Source organism: Pseudophryne corroboree, chromosome 5 (genome assembly GCF_028390025.1).
Source record: "Pseudophryne corroboree isolate aPseCor3 chromosome 5, aPseCor3.hap2, whole genome shotgun sequence".
Lineage (NCBI taxonomy): Eukaryota > Metazoa > Chordata > Amphibia > Anura > Myobatrachidae > Pseudophryne > Pseudophryne corroboree.
Window position 1 is genome coordinate 375,827,338 of NC_086448.1, and position 18,639 is coordinate 375,845,976.

Consider the following 18,639-nt stretch of genomic DNA (forward strand, 5'->3'; position numbering starts at 1 on the left):
CCCCCACCTGTGGACGTCAGGCCCTCATACCACCCTCATGGAGTCTGTTTCTGATCGTTTGAGTAGACACATGCACATTTGTGGCTTGCTGGAGGTCATTTTGCAGGGCTCTGGCAGTGCTCCTTCTGTTCCTCCTTGCACAAAGGCGGAGGTAGCGGTCCTGCTGCTGGGTTGTTGCCCTCCTACGGCCTCCTCCACGTCTCCTGATGTACTGGCCTGTCTCCTGGTAGCGCCTCCATGCTCTGGACACACTGACAGGCACAGCAAACCTTCTTGCCACAGCTCACATTGATGTGCCATCCTGGATGAGCTGCACTACCTGAGCCAGAGTGAAAGCCCTGCCAGCTTTCAAAAGTGACCAAAACATCAGCCAGAAAGCATAGGAGCTGAGAAGTGGTCTGTGGTCACCACCTGCAGAACAACTCCTTTATTGGGGGTGTCTTGCTAATTGCCTATAATTCCCACCTGTTGTCTATTCCATTTGCACAACTGCATGTGAAACTGATTGTCAATCAGTGTTGCTTCCTAAGTGGACAGTTTGATTTCACAGAAGTGTGATTGACTTGGAGTTACATAGGGTTAAGTGTTCCCTTTATTTTTTTGAGCAGTGTATAATGCACCAAAATAACTGTCCACCCCCCCCCCCCCCTTTTTCACCATGATACTTATGCAGCAGTGTGGGGAATGGCGCTGGGCTGTGTGGGCTAAGCTCCGCCCCCATAATGGCGCGCCTCATACCCGCTCTTTTTAAATACATTTTTATACTGGCGGGGGTTCGGACAGTGCCCTGGCACTATGTCCGCTCTTTCCAGTTAGTTATAGAGGTTAAATATGCTGCCCCCGCGCCCCGTGTAGTGGGAGCATGGCGCGCAGCGTGGGATCGCTGCGCGGTACCTCAAAGCCGTCACTGAAGTCTTTTCTTCTTACACTCACCTGACTTCTGGCTCTGCAAGGGGCATGACGGGAATGAGCCCCTAGGCGTACCTAGTGATCAAACCCTCAGGAGCTAATGGTGTCCTGTAGCCAAAGAAGCAGAGCCTTGAAACTCACAGAAGTAGGTCTGACTTCTCTCTCCTAAGTCCCACGACCGCAGTTCTCCATGAAAAAAAAAAAAACTAACATAAAGTCTTTTCAGAGAAACTCAGTAGAGCTCCTCAGACTGCATCCAGTCTGTCTGGGCACAGATTCTAAACTGGAGTCTGGAGGAGGGGCATAGAGGGAGGAGCCAGTTCACACCCTTTGAAAGTCTTAAAGTGCCCATGTCTCCTGCGGATCCCGTCTATACCCCCATGGTTCTTGATGTGACCCCAGCATCCTCTAGGACGTATGAGAAATACCACAGGAGCACCCCCCTTATATATAACGTGCCTGACACTACAAGTGAGAGGTGTTATTGTAGTACACTAACGAAAGATAATTGTGTACTACAGCTGGGAATTAATGTGGGATCCTATGGTAAAAGTCAAACATCTGACACTATACGTGAGACGAATTGACATTGCAGTGTGATATCTCAAGCAAGAGGATTAACGTTTAATGATAAAAAAGGGGCATCTTATTAGCATATTAGGAATCGTAAAATGTATATAGGGATTTGACATTACAAACAAAAGGCAAATTTTAGCCCTATATCTTCAAGAATCTACATACAGATATTATATACTAATAAGAGAGAGGTTATATAAATGAATGTGTGATGGACCCTACAAATTCAAGGGAATCATAACATACTGTGAAACGCAGGAATAATTTGCTACATTTTCCAAGAGTGCAACATACAATTATGTTTAGTAACAGAGTCCGGGCTCTGTGCCAGAAACATTCTTCTAGACATTGAAGTAATTATTTGAACACAATTGTATCTATGTGGATTATAAATATAAAATAACGTCAAAATAATACTGACACATATCAGGACAGTGATTTAATAGAACAGACGCTCAGTTTTTTAATAAATCTATGTTTATTTGATTTTCTTTTTTTGTAATTCAGTGTTGTCATACATTCACATATTTGTTATTTGTGGTTTTAATATTTCGCATATTAGCTAATCAGTAAAATACGTTAGAATACATCGTTATATTTCATTTTTAACGGAAACAATTAAAAGTTATATTTAACATTTTTGTGTACCATAAACAGATCCTTTTCTTTCCCTTTTTTTCCCCTTATTCTATATTGGTGAGAGTAATCAGCTGACAATTCCAGGTCTCCCTTTTGGGCATTGCTTTGACCAGCTAACCCTGTAGCATGGCTGCCCAGAGTCCTGTATACTCATGCATTCCACTACAGTTTATTCTGAGACAGAACAGCAGCATGTATCGCAGCCACCGGCCAGCGCCGTAGCTGTCTGACCAGGGCCGTCTTTTCGTATGGGCTCAATGGGCTCTTGCCCAAGGGCCCCAGGAGTCTAAGGGCCCTAGGCTGTTAGCTGAGGGTCCCCTCTTTCTAGTGGTACCAGATTTTTGAAAATCGGCACTGGGGAACCAGAGATATCTGACTTTGAAGCAGTGGTCCCCATCCAAGACTGTTAATTGCTCTTCCCAGCTAGATATCTTGGGTTCTATCTGACTCAGAGTTTTTCTGAGTGGACTATCCAAAATATGGGACCCCTTCCCTTTCAGTGGACACTGGCAGCTTGTCTCTACTATGCCCAGAACTGGAGATATAAGCCTTCAAGCAGCTGGTCCCTGCTCCAGCTCCACACATCTGGTTTGCAGTTTTATATTTTCACCAGTGGATTGCTCTGGATCCTGAACTCTGATCCCCAAGTCCCCAGTACCTCCTGAAAGGTGGCCCCAGTATCTCCTGGAAGGTGGGACTCTCTAGTTTTTTATCACATTCGAAGCTAAGAAATCTTTTTCCAGGAACTGTGGAGATATCTGCAGTCAAGCAAGCTGCCCTCCCACCGGAAAATGATGAATATTAAGCCCACTCCACTATCCACCCTTCCCCTGCGTTTTACACCCCCCCCCCCCCCCCCCCTATCACCCAGGAAGTCATGTACTGGGGCCACTTCATTCAGCCCAATATCCCCTTCTACAGTTTAGTATTCTCTCTCCCGCCCCATCTTCCACCATCTGTGCAGTAAAGGAGTAATTAGCAGAAATTACTGCTCCAGGTCCTACATGCTGAGCGGAAGATAGAACACCCCCTAACCGCTCACTGATGGCACCGCCCACACCTACCGCTGGAGGATGGGTAGGGGGCCCATTGCATTGCGGAGCCCAGGGGCCTACACTGCTGTTAAGACGGCCCTGTGTCTGACAGCATCCCTGACTTATGGAAGCCGACGTCGCAGTGAGTAATGGCTGGCTCTAGCCTGGATACTGACAGCAGAGGGTTGGACGCATCGCAATAAGTGTTTACTTTTCTCCAAACGTATCTTGACCTTTTATCCTTATTCCACGTTACCTCCCTATTTCATGCCCAAATCCTTGTTGGCCAAGGCAAAATGCAAGTGGGTGATATGTAAGTGCTCACCTTTTGTGGGTTCCAGGTGTCAAAATTGTTAACCAATGCTATTTAACCTCTGCCAAACTACTTATTAGAATTATTAAATCTAGTGCCTGTACCAATTTTACTGCCCTATATCATGGCCAAAACCTTGCTGACCAAGACCAACTGCAATTTAAATTGGTGTAAGGGACACATTTTTTTTTTTTTTTTAAAGAATGTTAACTTAGTAATCTAACCTTATTTAATTGTTTTAATATAACATGTTCTGAACAAGAAGCTGAAGCAGAAATTAATAAGTAGCTGGTGTCAAAAAAGAAGCTAACTTCAACCTCCTCTCCATGCAGACACTGGACACTACCAGGGCCGGTTCGAGCCCTCACTGCGCCCCGGGCAGGGAATGGGGGTGTGGCTTAATACAGGGGGCGTGGTCAGTTACGCCCCCTGTACAGTAGTAGCGCCGCTTAAATGCTGAGCGGTGCGCGATGACGTCATCGCGCACAGCACAGCAAAATGTCCTCTCCACGAAGGGAAACGACGCGTAGCGTCTAGTTCCCTTAACAGGGGACACAGCGGGCAACGGAGGGCACAGCAGTGGCGGATCTTGCCATGGTGCGGCGCCCTCTGGATGGCGCCAGCGCCCTCCGGAAAGCGGCGCACCGGGCAAAAGTCCTGCTTGCCCGTGGCAAGATCCGCTACTGGACACTACACCCACATAACATGGTGCATCAGTGGCGCTTGCAGGGGGGTTTCCGAGCACCCAGAAACTAAGAAAATAAAATAAAATATATTTTTTTCCTTCTGCATTTTGCGAGCCGAGTATTATTAATGGCTGTCTAGCATCCGCTGCAGCCTGCTGTCTTCCTGGTGGCACTTGTAAGTGCTTAATAAAAGTTTACTTTATTTTAATTATAGTACATATATATCCATGTGCATACATATATACACATGTATATACATACATATAAACACACACAATATATAAACATGTGTATATATACGTGTACTGTATATATATATATATGCATGTTTAATATGCTCTATATATATATACATATATATATATATAGGTAGGTGTATATACGGTGTATATATATGTGTAGATATGTGTATGTGTGTGTATGTATATATATCTCTACACCAGGGCTGGGCAAACCGGTCCTTGAGATCTACCAACAGTTCATGTTTTCCAGGCCTCCTGGAGATCTGTAGAATTGTTAGTTAGGAATGAATGCAGCACATCTTAATTAGTAATGACTACACCTGGGCATCGCCACTTGCAGCTTTCGAAATTGACAGCTGCAGGTGTCGGAACAATTAGGTAAATGTATGAACTGTCGATATGGGGGGAAGCAATATCAGCGGACATTATGTGAGCTATACCAGTTTCCTCCCATGTGTGATAGCCGCGATGATTGTCCAGTGACATATTGTACATATTGGCGCTGCTATCTATAAGATAGCAGGCCGATAAGCGTGGGCAATGTATGAACGGTCAGCACCGCTGACTGTTCCAATACCTGCAGCTGTCGATTTCGACAGCTGCATGGTGTTGATGCTCATACAATACAGCAGGTACAGAGCTGTCCTTGCCTGCGGTGGGCGCCGGATCCAGACTGCGCCGGGGATTTCGCGTGAGCAGCAAGATCCCGCGCATGTGCTTCAGCAGACCAGATGTTCTTACATCATGTTGATGACCCTTTCTGCTTCGTCTCTGTAATGAGGTGAAGCAGGAAGTGTTATAGCGGCACATTGCGCGCTGCTGTAATACATTTACCCCGGTCAATGCTGACCGTTCATACATTGCCCACGCATATCGGCTTGCTATCAAACACTGCGGCTATCAGACATGGGGGTAAGCGGTATAGTGCATATAACGTGCGCTGATACCGCTTCCCTCCATATCGTCAGTTCATACATTTACCTATTAGTTGCTTAAAACAAATAAAATCATATAAGTTTCACTTGACATTTATTAATGAACCTATCCATGAACACTACTGACATAATTCACACATGAACACAATTCACTATTTGGCCGTGAATTGAACGTATTTTGCAGCATACTGGGGTAACGGGATTATAGGACCTGCTGTTTTTCTAATCGACTTCATATACCTTCTTACTTACGTGGTCACTTTCTCATTTTGTGATCGCTATATTTATAAGTTTGAGACCAGCAACGCACCGTCTATCCCTATGTCCTTCAGCGGCTGGCGGCGGTGAGTGTGACTGTGCCGGCCGCCGTAGAGCTGGAGATGTTACGTAGGAGGAAGTGGCTGTGCAGAATAATGTGACTTGCGCTGTGTACGCAGGGCCTGCCGCTGCCGGGTTTATGTCTGACATTCGGCGCTGCTGTTGAGTTACACAAATCACTGCCAGCTTAGAACCATGGCGCTGGTCTATGAGAGCCTCAAACTGTGAGTAATCGTGTAGAGGCTTCTGCGGTGTTAACGCCTATGTACCCCAGCATGTGTGTTCATCTGCATTTGCTTAATGTATTTTATTCGTTTATTTTACCTTTACTCGTCCCTCAGGCTGATAGGTGGTGCCCCCCTTTTATTGCATCACATGTTTCCCTATATCAGCGCTCTACCTTGTCCTAGTATGCATACTGTGCTGCTGCAGCCGCACCTATTATTGTACGTGGTATGTTTATACGCTTTACCTTTTTGCAGAGCAGCACTGTGTGTACTCTGGTGACATGTACACGCTGACCTACAGCCATTCTTAACTGTTCACACTATGTTGAGCTCTGACTGCTCACGCTTTCGGGCATCTGTAATACGTCGTGGAGAGAGATAAAGTACCAACCAATCAGCTCTGTCGTTTTTAAAATACAGCCTGTAACATAATTAGGAGCTGGTTGCCTAGTACTGTGGGGTTGATGTATTATGCTGCAGGTGTTATTAGTGTGGACGCGCCTCTGGATTGCTGTGAAGCAGGTCCAGATAATGGTAGCATGTATTAATGTAGCTGCTGCCATTGTGGGAGCTTGTTAAATCACTTTTCTTGTGATCTGCTCCCTCCCACTTTCGCCACTCTTTGGTGGTTGAGATTGAACTGCTCAGGCGCCGTCAGTACTTCTCCTTGCGACACGTGCGGGGCTATTGGAAAAACCCTTTGTTTCACCAATGCAAAATCCCTGGCAGTTGGAGCAGGGGTGTTTTAACTAGAGATGAGCGCCTGAAATTTTTCGGGTTTTGTGTTTTGGTTTTGGGTTCGGTTCCGCGGCCGTGTTTTGGGTTCGAACGCGTTTTGGCAAAACCTCACCGAATTATTTTTGTCGGATTCGGGTGTGTTTTGGATTCGGGTGTTTTTTTCCAAAAACACTAAAAAACAGCTTAAATCATAGAATTTGGGGGTCATTTTGATCCCAAAGTATTATTAACCTCAAAAACCATAATTTACACATTTTCAGTCTATTCTGAATACCTCACACCTCACAATATTATTTTTAGTCCTAAAATTTGCACCGAGGTCGCTGTGTGAGTAAGATAAGCGACCCTAGTGGCCGACACAAACACCGGGCCCATCTAGGAGTGGCACTGCAGTGTCACGCAGGATGTCCCTTCCAAAAAACCCTCCCCAAACAGCACATGACGCAAAGAAAAAAAGAGGCGCAATGAGGTAGCTGTGTGAGTAAGATTAGCGACCCTAGTGGCCGACACAAACACCGGGCCCATCTAGGAGTGGCACTGCAGTGTCACGCAGGATGGCCCTTCCAAAAAACCCTCCCCAAACAGCACATGACGCAAAGAAAAAAAGAGGCGCAATGAGGTAGCTGTGTGAGTAAGATTAGCGACCCTAGTGGCCGACACAAACACCGGGCCCATCTAGGAGTGGCACTGCAGTGTCACGCAGGATGTCCCTTCCAAAAAACCCTCCCCAAACAGCACATGACGCAAAGAAAAAAAGAGGCGCAATGAAGTAGCTGACTGTGTGAGTAAGATTAGCGACCCTAGTGGCCGACACAAACACCGGGCCCATCTAGGAGTGGCACTGCAGTGTCACGCAGGATGTCCCTTCCAAAAAACCCTCCCCAATCAGCACATGATGCAAAGAAAAAGAAAAGAAAAAAGAGGTGCAAGATGGAATTATCCTTGGGCCCTCCCACCCACCCTTATGTTGTATAAACAAAACAGGACATGCACACTTTAACCAACCCATCATTTCAGTGACAGGGTCTGCCACACGACTGTGACTGATATGACGGGTTGGTTTGGACCCCCCCCAAAAAAGAAGCAATTAATCTCTCCTTGCACAAACTGGCTCTACAGAGGCAAGATGTCCACCTCATCTTCACCCTCCGATATATCACCGTGTACATCCCCCTCCTCACAGATTATCAATTCGTCCCCACTGGAATCCACCATCTCAGCTCCCTGTGTACTTTGTGGAGGCAATTGCTGCTGGTCAATGTCTCCGCGGAGGAATTGATTATAATTCATTTTAATGAACATCATCTTCTCCACATTTTCTGGATGTAACCTCGTACGCCGATTGCTGACAAGGTGAGCGGCGGCACTAAACACTCTTTCGGAGTACACACTTGTGGGAGGGCAACTTAGGTAGAATAAAGCCAGTTTGTGCAAGGGCCTCCAAATTGCCTCTTTTTCCTGCCAGTATAAGTACGGACTGTGTGACGTGCCTACTTGGATGCGGTCACTCATATAATCCTCCACCATTCTATCAATGTTGAGAGAATCATATGCAGTGACAGTAGACGACATGTCCGTAATCGTTGTCAGGTCCTTCAGTCCGGACCAGATGTCAGCATCAGCAGTCGCTCCAGACTGCCCTGCATCACCGCCAGCGGGTGGGCTCGGAATTCTGAGCCTTTTCCTCGCACCCCCAGTTGCGGGAGAATGTGAAGGAGGAGATGTTGACAGGTCGCGTTCCGCTTGACTTGACAATTTTGTCACCAGCAGGTCTTTCAACCCCAGCAGACCTGTGTCTGCTGGAAAGAGAGATCCAAGGTAGGCTTTAAATCTAGGATCGAGCACGGTGGCCAAAATGTAGTGCTCTGATTTCAACAGATTGACCACCCGTGAATCCTTGTTAAGCGAATTAAGGGCTGCATCCACAAGTCCCACATGCCTAGCGGAATCGCTCCGTGTTAGCTCCTTCTTCAATGCCTCCAGCTTCTTCTGCAAAAGCCTGATGAGGGGAATGACCTGACTCAGGCTGGCAGTGTCTGAACTGACTTCACGTGTGGCAAGTTCAAAGGGCATCAGAACCTTGCACAACGTTGAAATCATTCTCCACTGCACTTGAGACAGGTGCATTCCATCTCCTATATCGTGCTCAATTGTATAGGCTTGAATGGCCTTTTGCTGCTCCTCCAACCTCTGAAGCATATAGAGGGTTGAATTCCACCTCGTTACCACTTCTTGCTTCAGATGATGGCAGGGCAGGTTCAGTAGTTTTTGGTGGTGCTCCAGTCTTCTGTACGTGGTGCCTGTACGCCGAAAGTGTCCCGCAATTTTTCTGGCCACCGACAGCATCTCTTGCACGCCCCTGTCGTTTTTTAAAAAATTCTGCACCACCAAATTCAAGGTATGTGCAAAACATGGGACGTGCTGGAATTTGCCCATATTTAATGCACACACAATATTGCTGGCGTTGTCCGATGCCACAAATCCACAGGAGAGTCCAATTGGGGTAAGCCATTCCGCGATGATCTTCCTCAGTTGCCGTAAGAGGTTTTCAGCTGTGTGCGTATTCTGGAAAGCGGTGATACAAAGCGTAGCCTGCCTAGGAAAGAGTTGGCGTTTGCGAGATGCTGCTACTGGTGCCGCCGCTGCTGTTCTTGCGGCGGGAGTCCATACATCTACCCAGTGGGCTGTCACAGTCATATAGTCCTGACCCTGCCCTGCTCCACTTGTCCACATGTCCGTGGTTAAGTGGACATTGGGTACAGCTGCATTTTTTAGGACACTGGTGACTCTTTTTCTGAGGTCTGTGTACATTTTCGGTATCGCCTGCCTAGAGAAATGGAACCTAGATGGTATTTGGTACCGGGGACACAGTACCTCCAACAAGTCTCTAGTTGGCTCTGCAGTAATGATGGATACCGGAACCACGTTTCTCACCACCCAGGATGCCAAGGCCTCAGTTATCCGCTTTGCAGTAGGATGACTGCTGTGATATTTCATCTTCCTCGCAAAGGACTGTTGAACAGTCAATTGCTTACTGGAAGTAGTACAAGTGGGCTTACGACTTCCCCTCTGGGATGACCATCGACTCCCAGCGGCAACAACAGCAGCGCCAGCAGCAGTAGGCGTTACACGCAAGGATGCATCGGAGGAATCCCAGGCAGGAGAGGACTCGTCAGACTTGCCAGTGACATGGCCTGCAGGACTATTGGCATTCCTGGGGAAGGAGGAAATTGACACTGAGGGAGTTGGTGGGGTGGTTTGCGTGAGCTTGGTTACAAGAGGAAGGGATTTACTGGTCAGTGGACTGCTTCCGCTGTCACCCAAAGTTTTTGAACTTGTCACTGACTTATTATGAATGCGCTGCAGGTGACGTATAAGGGAGGATGTTCCGAGGTGGTTAACGTCCTTACCCCTACTTATTACAGCTTGACAAAGGGAACACACGGCTTGACACCTGTTGTCTGCATTTCTGGTGAAATACCTCCACACCGAAGAGCTGATTTTTTTGGTATTTTCACCTGGCATGTCAACGGCCATATTCCTCCCACGGACAACAGGTGTCTCCCCGGGTGCCTGACTTAAACAAACCACCTCACCATCAGAATCCTTCTGGTCAATTTCCTCCCCAGCGCCAGCAACACCCATATCCTCCTCATCCTGGTGTACTTCAACACTGACATCTTCAATATGACTATCAGGAACTGGACTGCGGGTGCTCCTTCCAGCACTTGCAGGGGGCATGCAAATAGTGGAAGGCGCATGCTCTTCACGTCCAGTGTTGGGAAGGTCAGGCATCGCAACCGACACAATTGGACTCTCCTTGTGGATTTGGGATTTCAAAGAACGCACAGTTCTTTGCGGTGCTTTTGCCAGCTTGAGTCTTTTCAGTTTTCTAGCGAGAGGCTGAGTGCTTCCATCCTCATGTGAAGCTGAACCACTAGCCATGAACATAGGCCAGGGCCTCAGCCGTTCCTTGCCACTCCGTGTGGTAAATGGCATATTGGCAAGTTTACGCTTCTCCTCCGACAATTTTATTTTAGGTTTTGGAGTCCTTTTTTTTCTGATATTTGGTGTTTTGGATTTGACATGCTCTGTACTATGACATTGGGCATCGGCCTTGGCAGACGACGTTGCTGGCATTTCATCGTCTCGGCCATGACTAGTGGCAGCAGCTTCAGCACGAGGTGGAAGTGGATCTTGATCTTTCCCTAATTTTGGAACCTCAACTTTTTTGTTCTCCATATTTTATAGGCAGAACTAAAAGGCACCTCAGGTAAACAATGGAGATGGATGGATTGGATACTAGTATACAATTATGGACGGACTGCCACGGTTAGGTGGTATAAAAAAACCACGGTTAGGTGGTATATATTGTAATACAATTATGGATGGACGGACTGCCTGCCGAGTGCCGACACAGAGGTAGCCACAGCCGTGAACTACCGCACTGTACACTGGTTGATAAAGAGATAGTAGTATACTCGTAACAACTAGTATGACTGACTATGACGGTATAAAGAATGAAAAAAAAACCACGGTTAGGTGGTATATATTGTAATACAATTATGGATGGACGGACTGCCTGCCGAGTTCCGACACAGAGGTAGCCACAGCCGTGAACTACCGCACTGTACACTGGTTGATAAAGAGATAGTAGTATACTCGTAACAACTAGTATGACTGACTATGACGGTATAAAGAATGAAAAAAAAACCACGGTTAGGTGGTATATATTATAATACAATTATGGATGGACGGACTGCCTGCCGACTGCCGACACAGAGGTAGCCACAGCCGTGAACTACCGCACTGTACACTGGTTGATAAAGAGATAGTAGTATACTCGTAACAACTAGTATGACACTATGACGGTATAAAGAATGAAAAAAAAACCACGGTTAGGTGGTATATATTATAATACAATTATGGATGGACGGACTGCCTGCCGACTGCCGACACAGAGGTAGCCACAGCCGTGAACTACCGCACTGTACACTGGTTGATAAAGAGATAGTAGTATACTCGTAACAACTAGTATGACACTATGACGGTATAAAGAATGAAAAAAAAACCACGGTTAGGTGGTATATATTATAATACAATTATGGATGGACGGACTGCCTGCCGAGTGCCGACACAGAGGTAGCCACAGCCGTGAACTACCGCACTGTACACTGGTTGATAAAGAGATAGTAGTATACTCGTAACAACTAGTATGACTGACTATGACGGTATAAAGAATGAAAAAAAAACCACGGTTAGGTGGTATATATTATAATACAATTATGGATGGACGGACTGCCTGCCGACTGCCGACACAGAGGTAGCCACAGCCGTGAACTACCGCACTGTACACTGGTTGATAAAGAGATAGTAGTATACTCGTAACAACTAGTATGACACTATGACGGTATAAAGAATGAAAAAAAAACCACGGTTAGGTGGTATATATTATAATACAATTATGGATGGACGGACTGCCTGCCGACTGCCGACACAGAGGTAGCCACAGCCGTGAACTACCGCACTGTACACTGGTTGATAAAGAGATAGTAGTATACTCGTAACAACTAGTATGACACTATGACGGTATAAAGAATGAAAAAAAAACCACGGTTAGGTGGTATATATTATAATACAATTATGGATGGACGGACTGCCTGCCGAGTGCCGACACAGAGGTAGCCACAGCCGTGAACTACCGCACTGTACACTGGTTGATAAAGAGATAGTAGTATACTCGTAACAACTAGTATGACTGACTATGACGGTATAAAGAATGAAAAAAAAACCACGGTTAGGTGGTATATATTATAATACAATGATGGACGGACTGCCTGCCGACTGCCGACACAGAGGTAGCCACAGCCGTGAACTACCGCACTGTACACTGGTTGATAAAGAGATAGTAGTATACTCGTAACAACTAGTATGACACTATGACGGTATAAAGAATGAAAAAAAAACCACGGTTAGGTGGTATATATTATAATACAATTATGGATGGACGGACTGCCTGCCGACTGCCGACACAGAGGTAGCCACAGCCGTGAACTACCGCACTGTACACTGGTTGATAAAGAGATAGTAGTATACTCGTAACAACTAGTATGACACTATGACGGTATAAAGAATGAAAAAAAAACCACGGTTAGGTGGTATATATTATAATAATACAATTATGGATGGACGGACTGCCTGCCGACTGCCGACACAGAGGTAGCCACAGCCGTGAACTACCGCACTGTACACTGGTTGATAAAGAGATAGTAGTATACTCGTAACAACTAGTATGACTATGACGACGGTATAAAGAAAGAAAAAAAAATACCACGGTTAGGTGGTATATAATTATACAATTATGGATGGACGGACTGCCTGCCGAGTGCCGACTGCCGACACAGAGGTAGCCACAGCCGTGAACTACCGCACTGTACTGTGTCTGCTGCTAATATAGACTGGTTGATAAAGAGATAGTATACAACAATATACTACTATACTGGTGGTCAGGCACTGGTCACCACTAGTCACACTGGCAGTGGCACTCCTGCAGCAAAAGTGTGCACTGTTTAATTTTAAATTAATATAATATTATGTACTCCTGGCTCCTGCTATAACAACCTGCAGTGCTCCCCAGTCTCCCCCACAATTATTATAAGCTTTTATACATTGATGTGCAGCACACTGGGCTGAGCTGAGTGCACACAGACTGAGTCACACTGTGTGACTGCTGTGTATCGTTTTTTTCAGGCAGAGAACGGATATAGCAGAGAACGGATATATTAAATAAAAGTTAACTTAACAACAACTGCACTGGTCACTGTGGTAAACTCTGTCTGCACAATCTCTCTCTCTCTCTCTCTCTCTCTTCTAATCTATTCTAATGGAGAGGACGCCAGCCACGTCCTCTCCCTATCAATCTCAATGCACGTGTGAAAATGGCGGCGACGCGCGGCTCCTTATATAGAATCCGAGTCTCGCGAGAATCCGACAGCGTCATGATGACGTTCGGGCGCGCTCGGGTTAACCGAGCAAGGCGGGAAGATCCGAGTCGCTCGGACCCGTGAAAAAAAAAGTGAAGTTCGTGCGGGTTCGGATTCAAAGAAACCGAACCCGCTCCTCTCTAGTTTTAACAGAGGAGGGGGCCCCTGTGCAGACTGTGGGTGGGTCCCCTCCTCTGTATGGCGCAGTAGTCTCCGGTATCATGCCGGAGTCTACTGCACATGCGCAGGTTTCCGGAAACATGGCGCCCGCCATGTTCCGCAGACCAAAATCACTACTGCGCATTCTTGGTGGCCATTTTGGCTGCGATATTCACTGTGGCTGCAGCGACCTACACTGGATTCCGGAGAGGTATTAAAATATGGGTACAGTGTGTACGGTCTGGACCCAGGGACCTGTGTGCACTGCAAACATTGCACCCATTATAGAAACGCCAATGAGTTGTAGTGGTCAGCCTGTGTACGGCAATGACATCTACAGCTGGCAGTGCCACTGACTGTTTATTCATCTGCCAACACATTGCATGAGATCGGATCGCAGCTAAAAACTGGGACGCATAGTGCCCCAAGCATTAAACAGACACTGCAGGTGCGGTATCTGCGGCACATAACGTCTGCAAATACCGCTATACCCCGTAACGGCTGGTAACATATCTACCCCTTTATCTCTCCACTTTATCTCTCTCCAATGCTTAGTACATCGCCCGTTTTAAATTACTACATTTTGGGGATTTGTTATTCTCTCCAAAGTTATACATTTATACTTGTTGACACCTTTTTAAGCTAGTTCAGGTTGAGTATCCCATATCCAAATATTCCGAAATAAGGAATTTTTTGAGTGAGATAGTGAAACCTTTGTTTTCTGATGGCTCAATGTACACAAACTTTGTTTAATACACAGTTATTAAAAATAAGTATTATAAGACCTTCAGGCTGTGTATATGAAACATAAATAAATTGTGTGAATGTACACACACATTGTTTAATGTACACAATTTATTACAAATATTGGTTAAAATTACCTTCATGCTGTGTGTATAAGGTGTATATGAAACATAAATGCATTCTGTGCTTATACTTAGGTCCCATCGCCATGATATCTCATTATGGTATGCAATTATTCCAAAATACGGAAAAATCCAATATCCAAAATACTTTTGGTCCCAGGCATTTTGGATAAGGGATACTAAACCTGTATGCCTTTAATGCTTGTGACACACCGCACACCTCCAGCCCATTTCAAAGTACTTTCCAAAGGTTGCGAGTCATAATGCAAATCAGTTAGTGTACGTAAGGAAAATTATTAGGCTGTAATCTTTTTAATTGTAATTAGACTGAAAGTAGAAAGAAAGCGATAATTGGGCTATTTTCCTATGAATAAACCCCTAAAGATTAAAAGCATATTTACTGTAAACAACATAATTGTCAGCACACATAACACAGGACTTGCCAAATTTATTTTTTAATAGAGTGAAGTCTGACCACTTTTTTATAGCAAATTCTTTTCCCCTATTACGCCATAATATTGCTCTTTTTTTAACCTCATACTAATCATACTTAGACTAGATCATGCATTGTGTGACCCTCCTGCCATTTGCATGTTTCATGTAACTGAATAATGTTTGACTTTCAAAATTATTAATATCCTTTATGTAGCGCCACAAGGGGTCAGCAGCACCATATAACATACATAAACAGTAACAGATTGAGCGCAAAAAAGAGAAAAAAAAAGTTTCCAACCTCCTCTTTGGAAACTAATATTAATTACTAAGGTGATGTTTTGTTTGACAGAGGGAACGCCTCTCTTTCAAAGAAGGGTGCACCAAAGTGGGTACTTTCAGCATTGGGGGAGATAGGGCACTTTAAGTGTCCTCACCACATCGCTGGAAATGTAGTGTTATTGTCCGGTGATCTAGCAGGACTCCTCTTTAGCATTGTATATACAGTCTGCAGACGAGTCAGACTTGTAGCTAGCATTCAAGGGGAATCGATGGTATCTGCTTTATTCTCTTAGCAATTCACCTGGCTTATGGGGGTAATTCTGAGTTGATCGCAGCAGCAAGAAAGTTACAATTGGGCAAAACCATGTGCACTGCAGGTGTAGCAGATATAACATTTGCAGAGAGAGTTAGATTTGGGTGGGTTATTTTATTTCTGTGCAGGGTCAATACTGGCTGCTTTATTTTTACACTGCAAATTAGATTGCAGAGTGAACACACCACACCCAAATCTAACTCTCTCTGCACATGTTATATCTGCCCCCCCTGCAGTGCACATGGTTTTGCCCAATTGCTAAAAAATTTCCTGCTGCGACCAACTTGGAATTACCCCCCATGTACCATCCTGGGGGCCCTCCAAACACTATTAATAACCTCTGCCATACAGGCTGGTACTTTATTAATAGGCTAGAGCACAGGTTCTCAAACTCAGTCCTCAGGACCCCACACAGTGCATGTTTTGCAGGTCTCCTCACAGAATCACAAGTGAAATAATTAGCTCCACCTGTAGATCTTTTAAAATGTCAGTAAGTAATTAATACACCTGTGCACCTGCTGGGTTACCTGCAAAACATGCACTGTGTGGGGTCCTGAGGACCGAGTTTGAGAACCACTGGGCTAGAGTAATTATATGAAGCATAATTTGTGATAGCATGTTGCTTTTATAATTCTGTCAATAGACTTTACAACACTTTTTGTTTTTTAACTATGTGACACTTTTTTTTTTTTTTAACTATGTGAACGCTAAAGATTTGTACTGTACATGTATTCCTGTTCGTTAAGATGCATTCTGTTTTTAATGTTCCTAATTTCAGCATCATGTTACATGTAGCATAGATTAAAAATAACATCAATTGCATTCTTGTATGGTTATTAAGTGTGTAGCTACAGAAACACTTCCAAGCGTACTGCTGTATCATCATATCTGCACTATCATGTCCTGAAAAGTGTCAACATATGTTTGGAGAAAGCGTGCTCTCCTGTTGCTTTTCCTGTTTAACAATGGGGAGCACATGACATCTTGGGAAAGAGAAGAGAAGCAAACAGGCTCACTGATGCCTCAGCGCAACTTTCTAAGGTTAAAAATGTTGATTTCTGCAGTAGCTGAACTTATGTTTGAATTGTGAGCCTGGGTGTTTAAGAGCCATGTGATTAGTGCACACAGCAGTCAATGTTAATACTTTTTTTTTTTCTAAATGTGGGAGTTTTTTTATACTTCCTTGGAATTAAAATAATTTGCCTGATCTCATTAGGCCAGCATCTGGAAAGAGACAATATTGGAGATGTACATGAAGACTTGAATCAAGTCTATCTTGCCTACAATTACTTTCAAATCCATGTACCACACATGGAGGTCATTTCAGTGTCCTGCTTGAAAGAATAGTCTTTGCTTTTTGTATTTTATGCGCTATACTGTAGTTCTGTGCTCTTGCTGCTTGGAAGACCACATCGACTTGCGCACCTATACTGCCCGTTAGGAGAGTACGGGATGTATGTTTGTTTTTTCTCTGACGTCCTAGTGGATGCTGGGGACTCCGTAAGGACCATGGGGAATAGACGGGCTCTGCAGGAGACTGGGCACTCTAAAGAAAGATTAGGTACTATCTGGTGTGCACTGGCTCCTCCCTCTATGCCCCTCCTCCAGACCTCTGTTAGAATCTGTCCCCGGCCAGAGCTGGATGCACCTAGTGGGCTCTCCTGAGCCTGCTAGTAAAGAAAGTAATGTTAGGTTTTTTATTTTCAGTGACAACAGACTCACTGCTACGTGGGACCGAGGGGAGAGAAGCAAACGTACCTGTTCACAGCTAGGTTGCGCTTCTTAGGCTACTGGACACCATTAGCTCCAGAGGGTTCGAACACAGGCAAAGGTCCTCGGTCGTCCGTTCCCGGAGCCGCGCCGCCGTCCCTCTCGCAGAGCCAGAAGATCAGAAGTTGGTGATGAATTCGGCGGCTGAAGACTCCTGTCTTCATTAAGGTAGCGCACAGCACCGCAGCTGTGCGCCATTGCTCCCACTGCACACCACACACTCCAGTCACTGTAGGGTGCAGGGTGCTGGTGGGGGGCGGGGGGGGGGGTTCGGTCTGTGACTGTATATGTGTAAAACCCCCGCCATTTTTTAGTCAGAAACAGCGGGACAGAAGCCTGCCGCTGAGGGGGCGGGGCCTTCTTTCTCAGCACACCAGCGCCATTTCTCTTCACAGCTCCGCTGGAAGGACGCTCCCCAGGCTCTCCCCTGCAGTCTCCTGGCACTAAGAGGGTAAAAAGAGAGGGGGGGCACATAAATTTAGGCAAAAGGTGTATTGATACAGCAGCTATTGGGAAAAATTCACTTCTGGTAGTGTGTATCCCTGTGTGTATATAGCGCTGTGGTGTGTGCTGGCATACTCTTTCTCTGTCTCCCCATAGACCTTGTGGGGTCCTGTCCTCAGTCAGAGCATTCCCCGTGTGTGTGCTGTGTCGGTATGGCTGTGTCGACATGTTTGATGAGGAGGGTTACGTGGAGGCGGAGCAAGTGCAGATAAATGTGGTGTCGCCCCCGTCGGTGCCGACACCTGATTGGATGGATATGTGGAAGGTCTTAAATGACAGTGTAAACTCATTACATAAGAGATTTGATTATGTTGCTGCCGGGGGACAGCCGGGCTCTCAACCCGGGCCTGCCCAGGCGCCTCAGAGGCCGTCAGCGTCTCAAAAATGCCCACTATCTCAGTTGGTTGACACAGATGTCGACACGGAGTCCGACTCCAGCGTCGACGAGGATGAGGCACTATTACAGCCCAAAATGACTAAGGCCATCCGATACATGATTATTGCAATGAAAAATGTATTACACATTTCAGAGGCTGACCCTGTCCCTGACAAGAGGGTAAATATGTTTGGGGAGAAAAAGCAGCCAGTGACTTATCCCCCGTCACATGAATTAAATGAGTTATGTGAAGAAGCGTGGTCTTCCCCTGATAAGAAAGTGGTGATTCCCAAGAGAATACTAATGGCGTACCCTTTCCCGCCAAAGGTTGGGCTGG

The 18,639-nt window shown here is 45.7% G+C and overlaps 1 protein-coding gene across 1 annotated transcript in view; it reads left to right on the plus strand.

The window, feature by feature from the left end:
• The first annotated feature begins 5,657 nt into the window (after nt 1-5,657).
• SACM1L (SAC1 like phosphatidylinositide phosphatase) overlaps nt 5,658-18,639 on the plus strand; it is a 424,002-nt gene continuing 411,020 nt past the window's right edge. Inside the window, exon 1 of the mRNA XM_063922680.1 lies at nt 5,658-5,876. Within this exon, the coding sequence (XP_063778750.1) occupies nt 5,848-5,876 (29 nt within the window). The 5' untranslated portion in view covers nt 5,658-5,847. The remainder of the gene's footprint in view (nt 5,877-18,639) is intronic.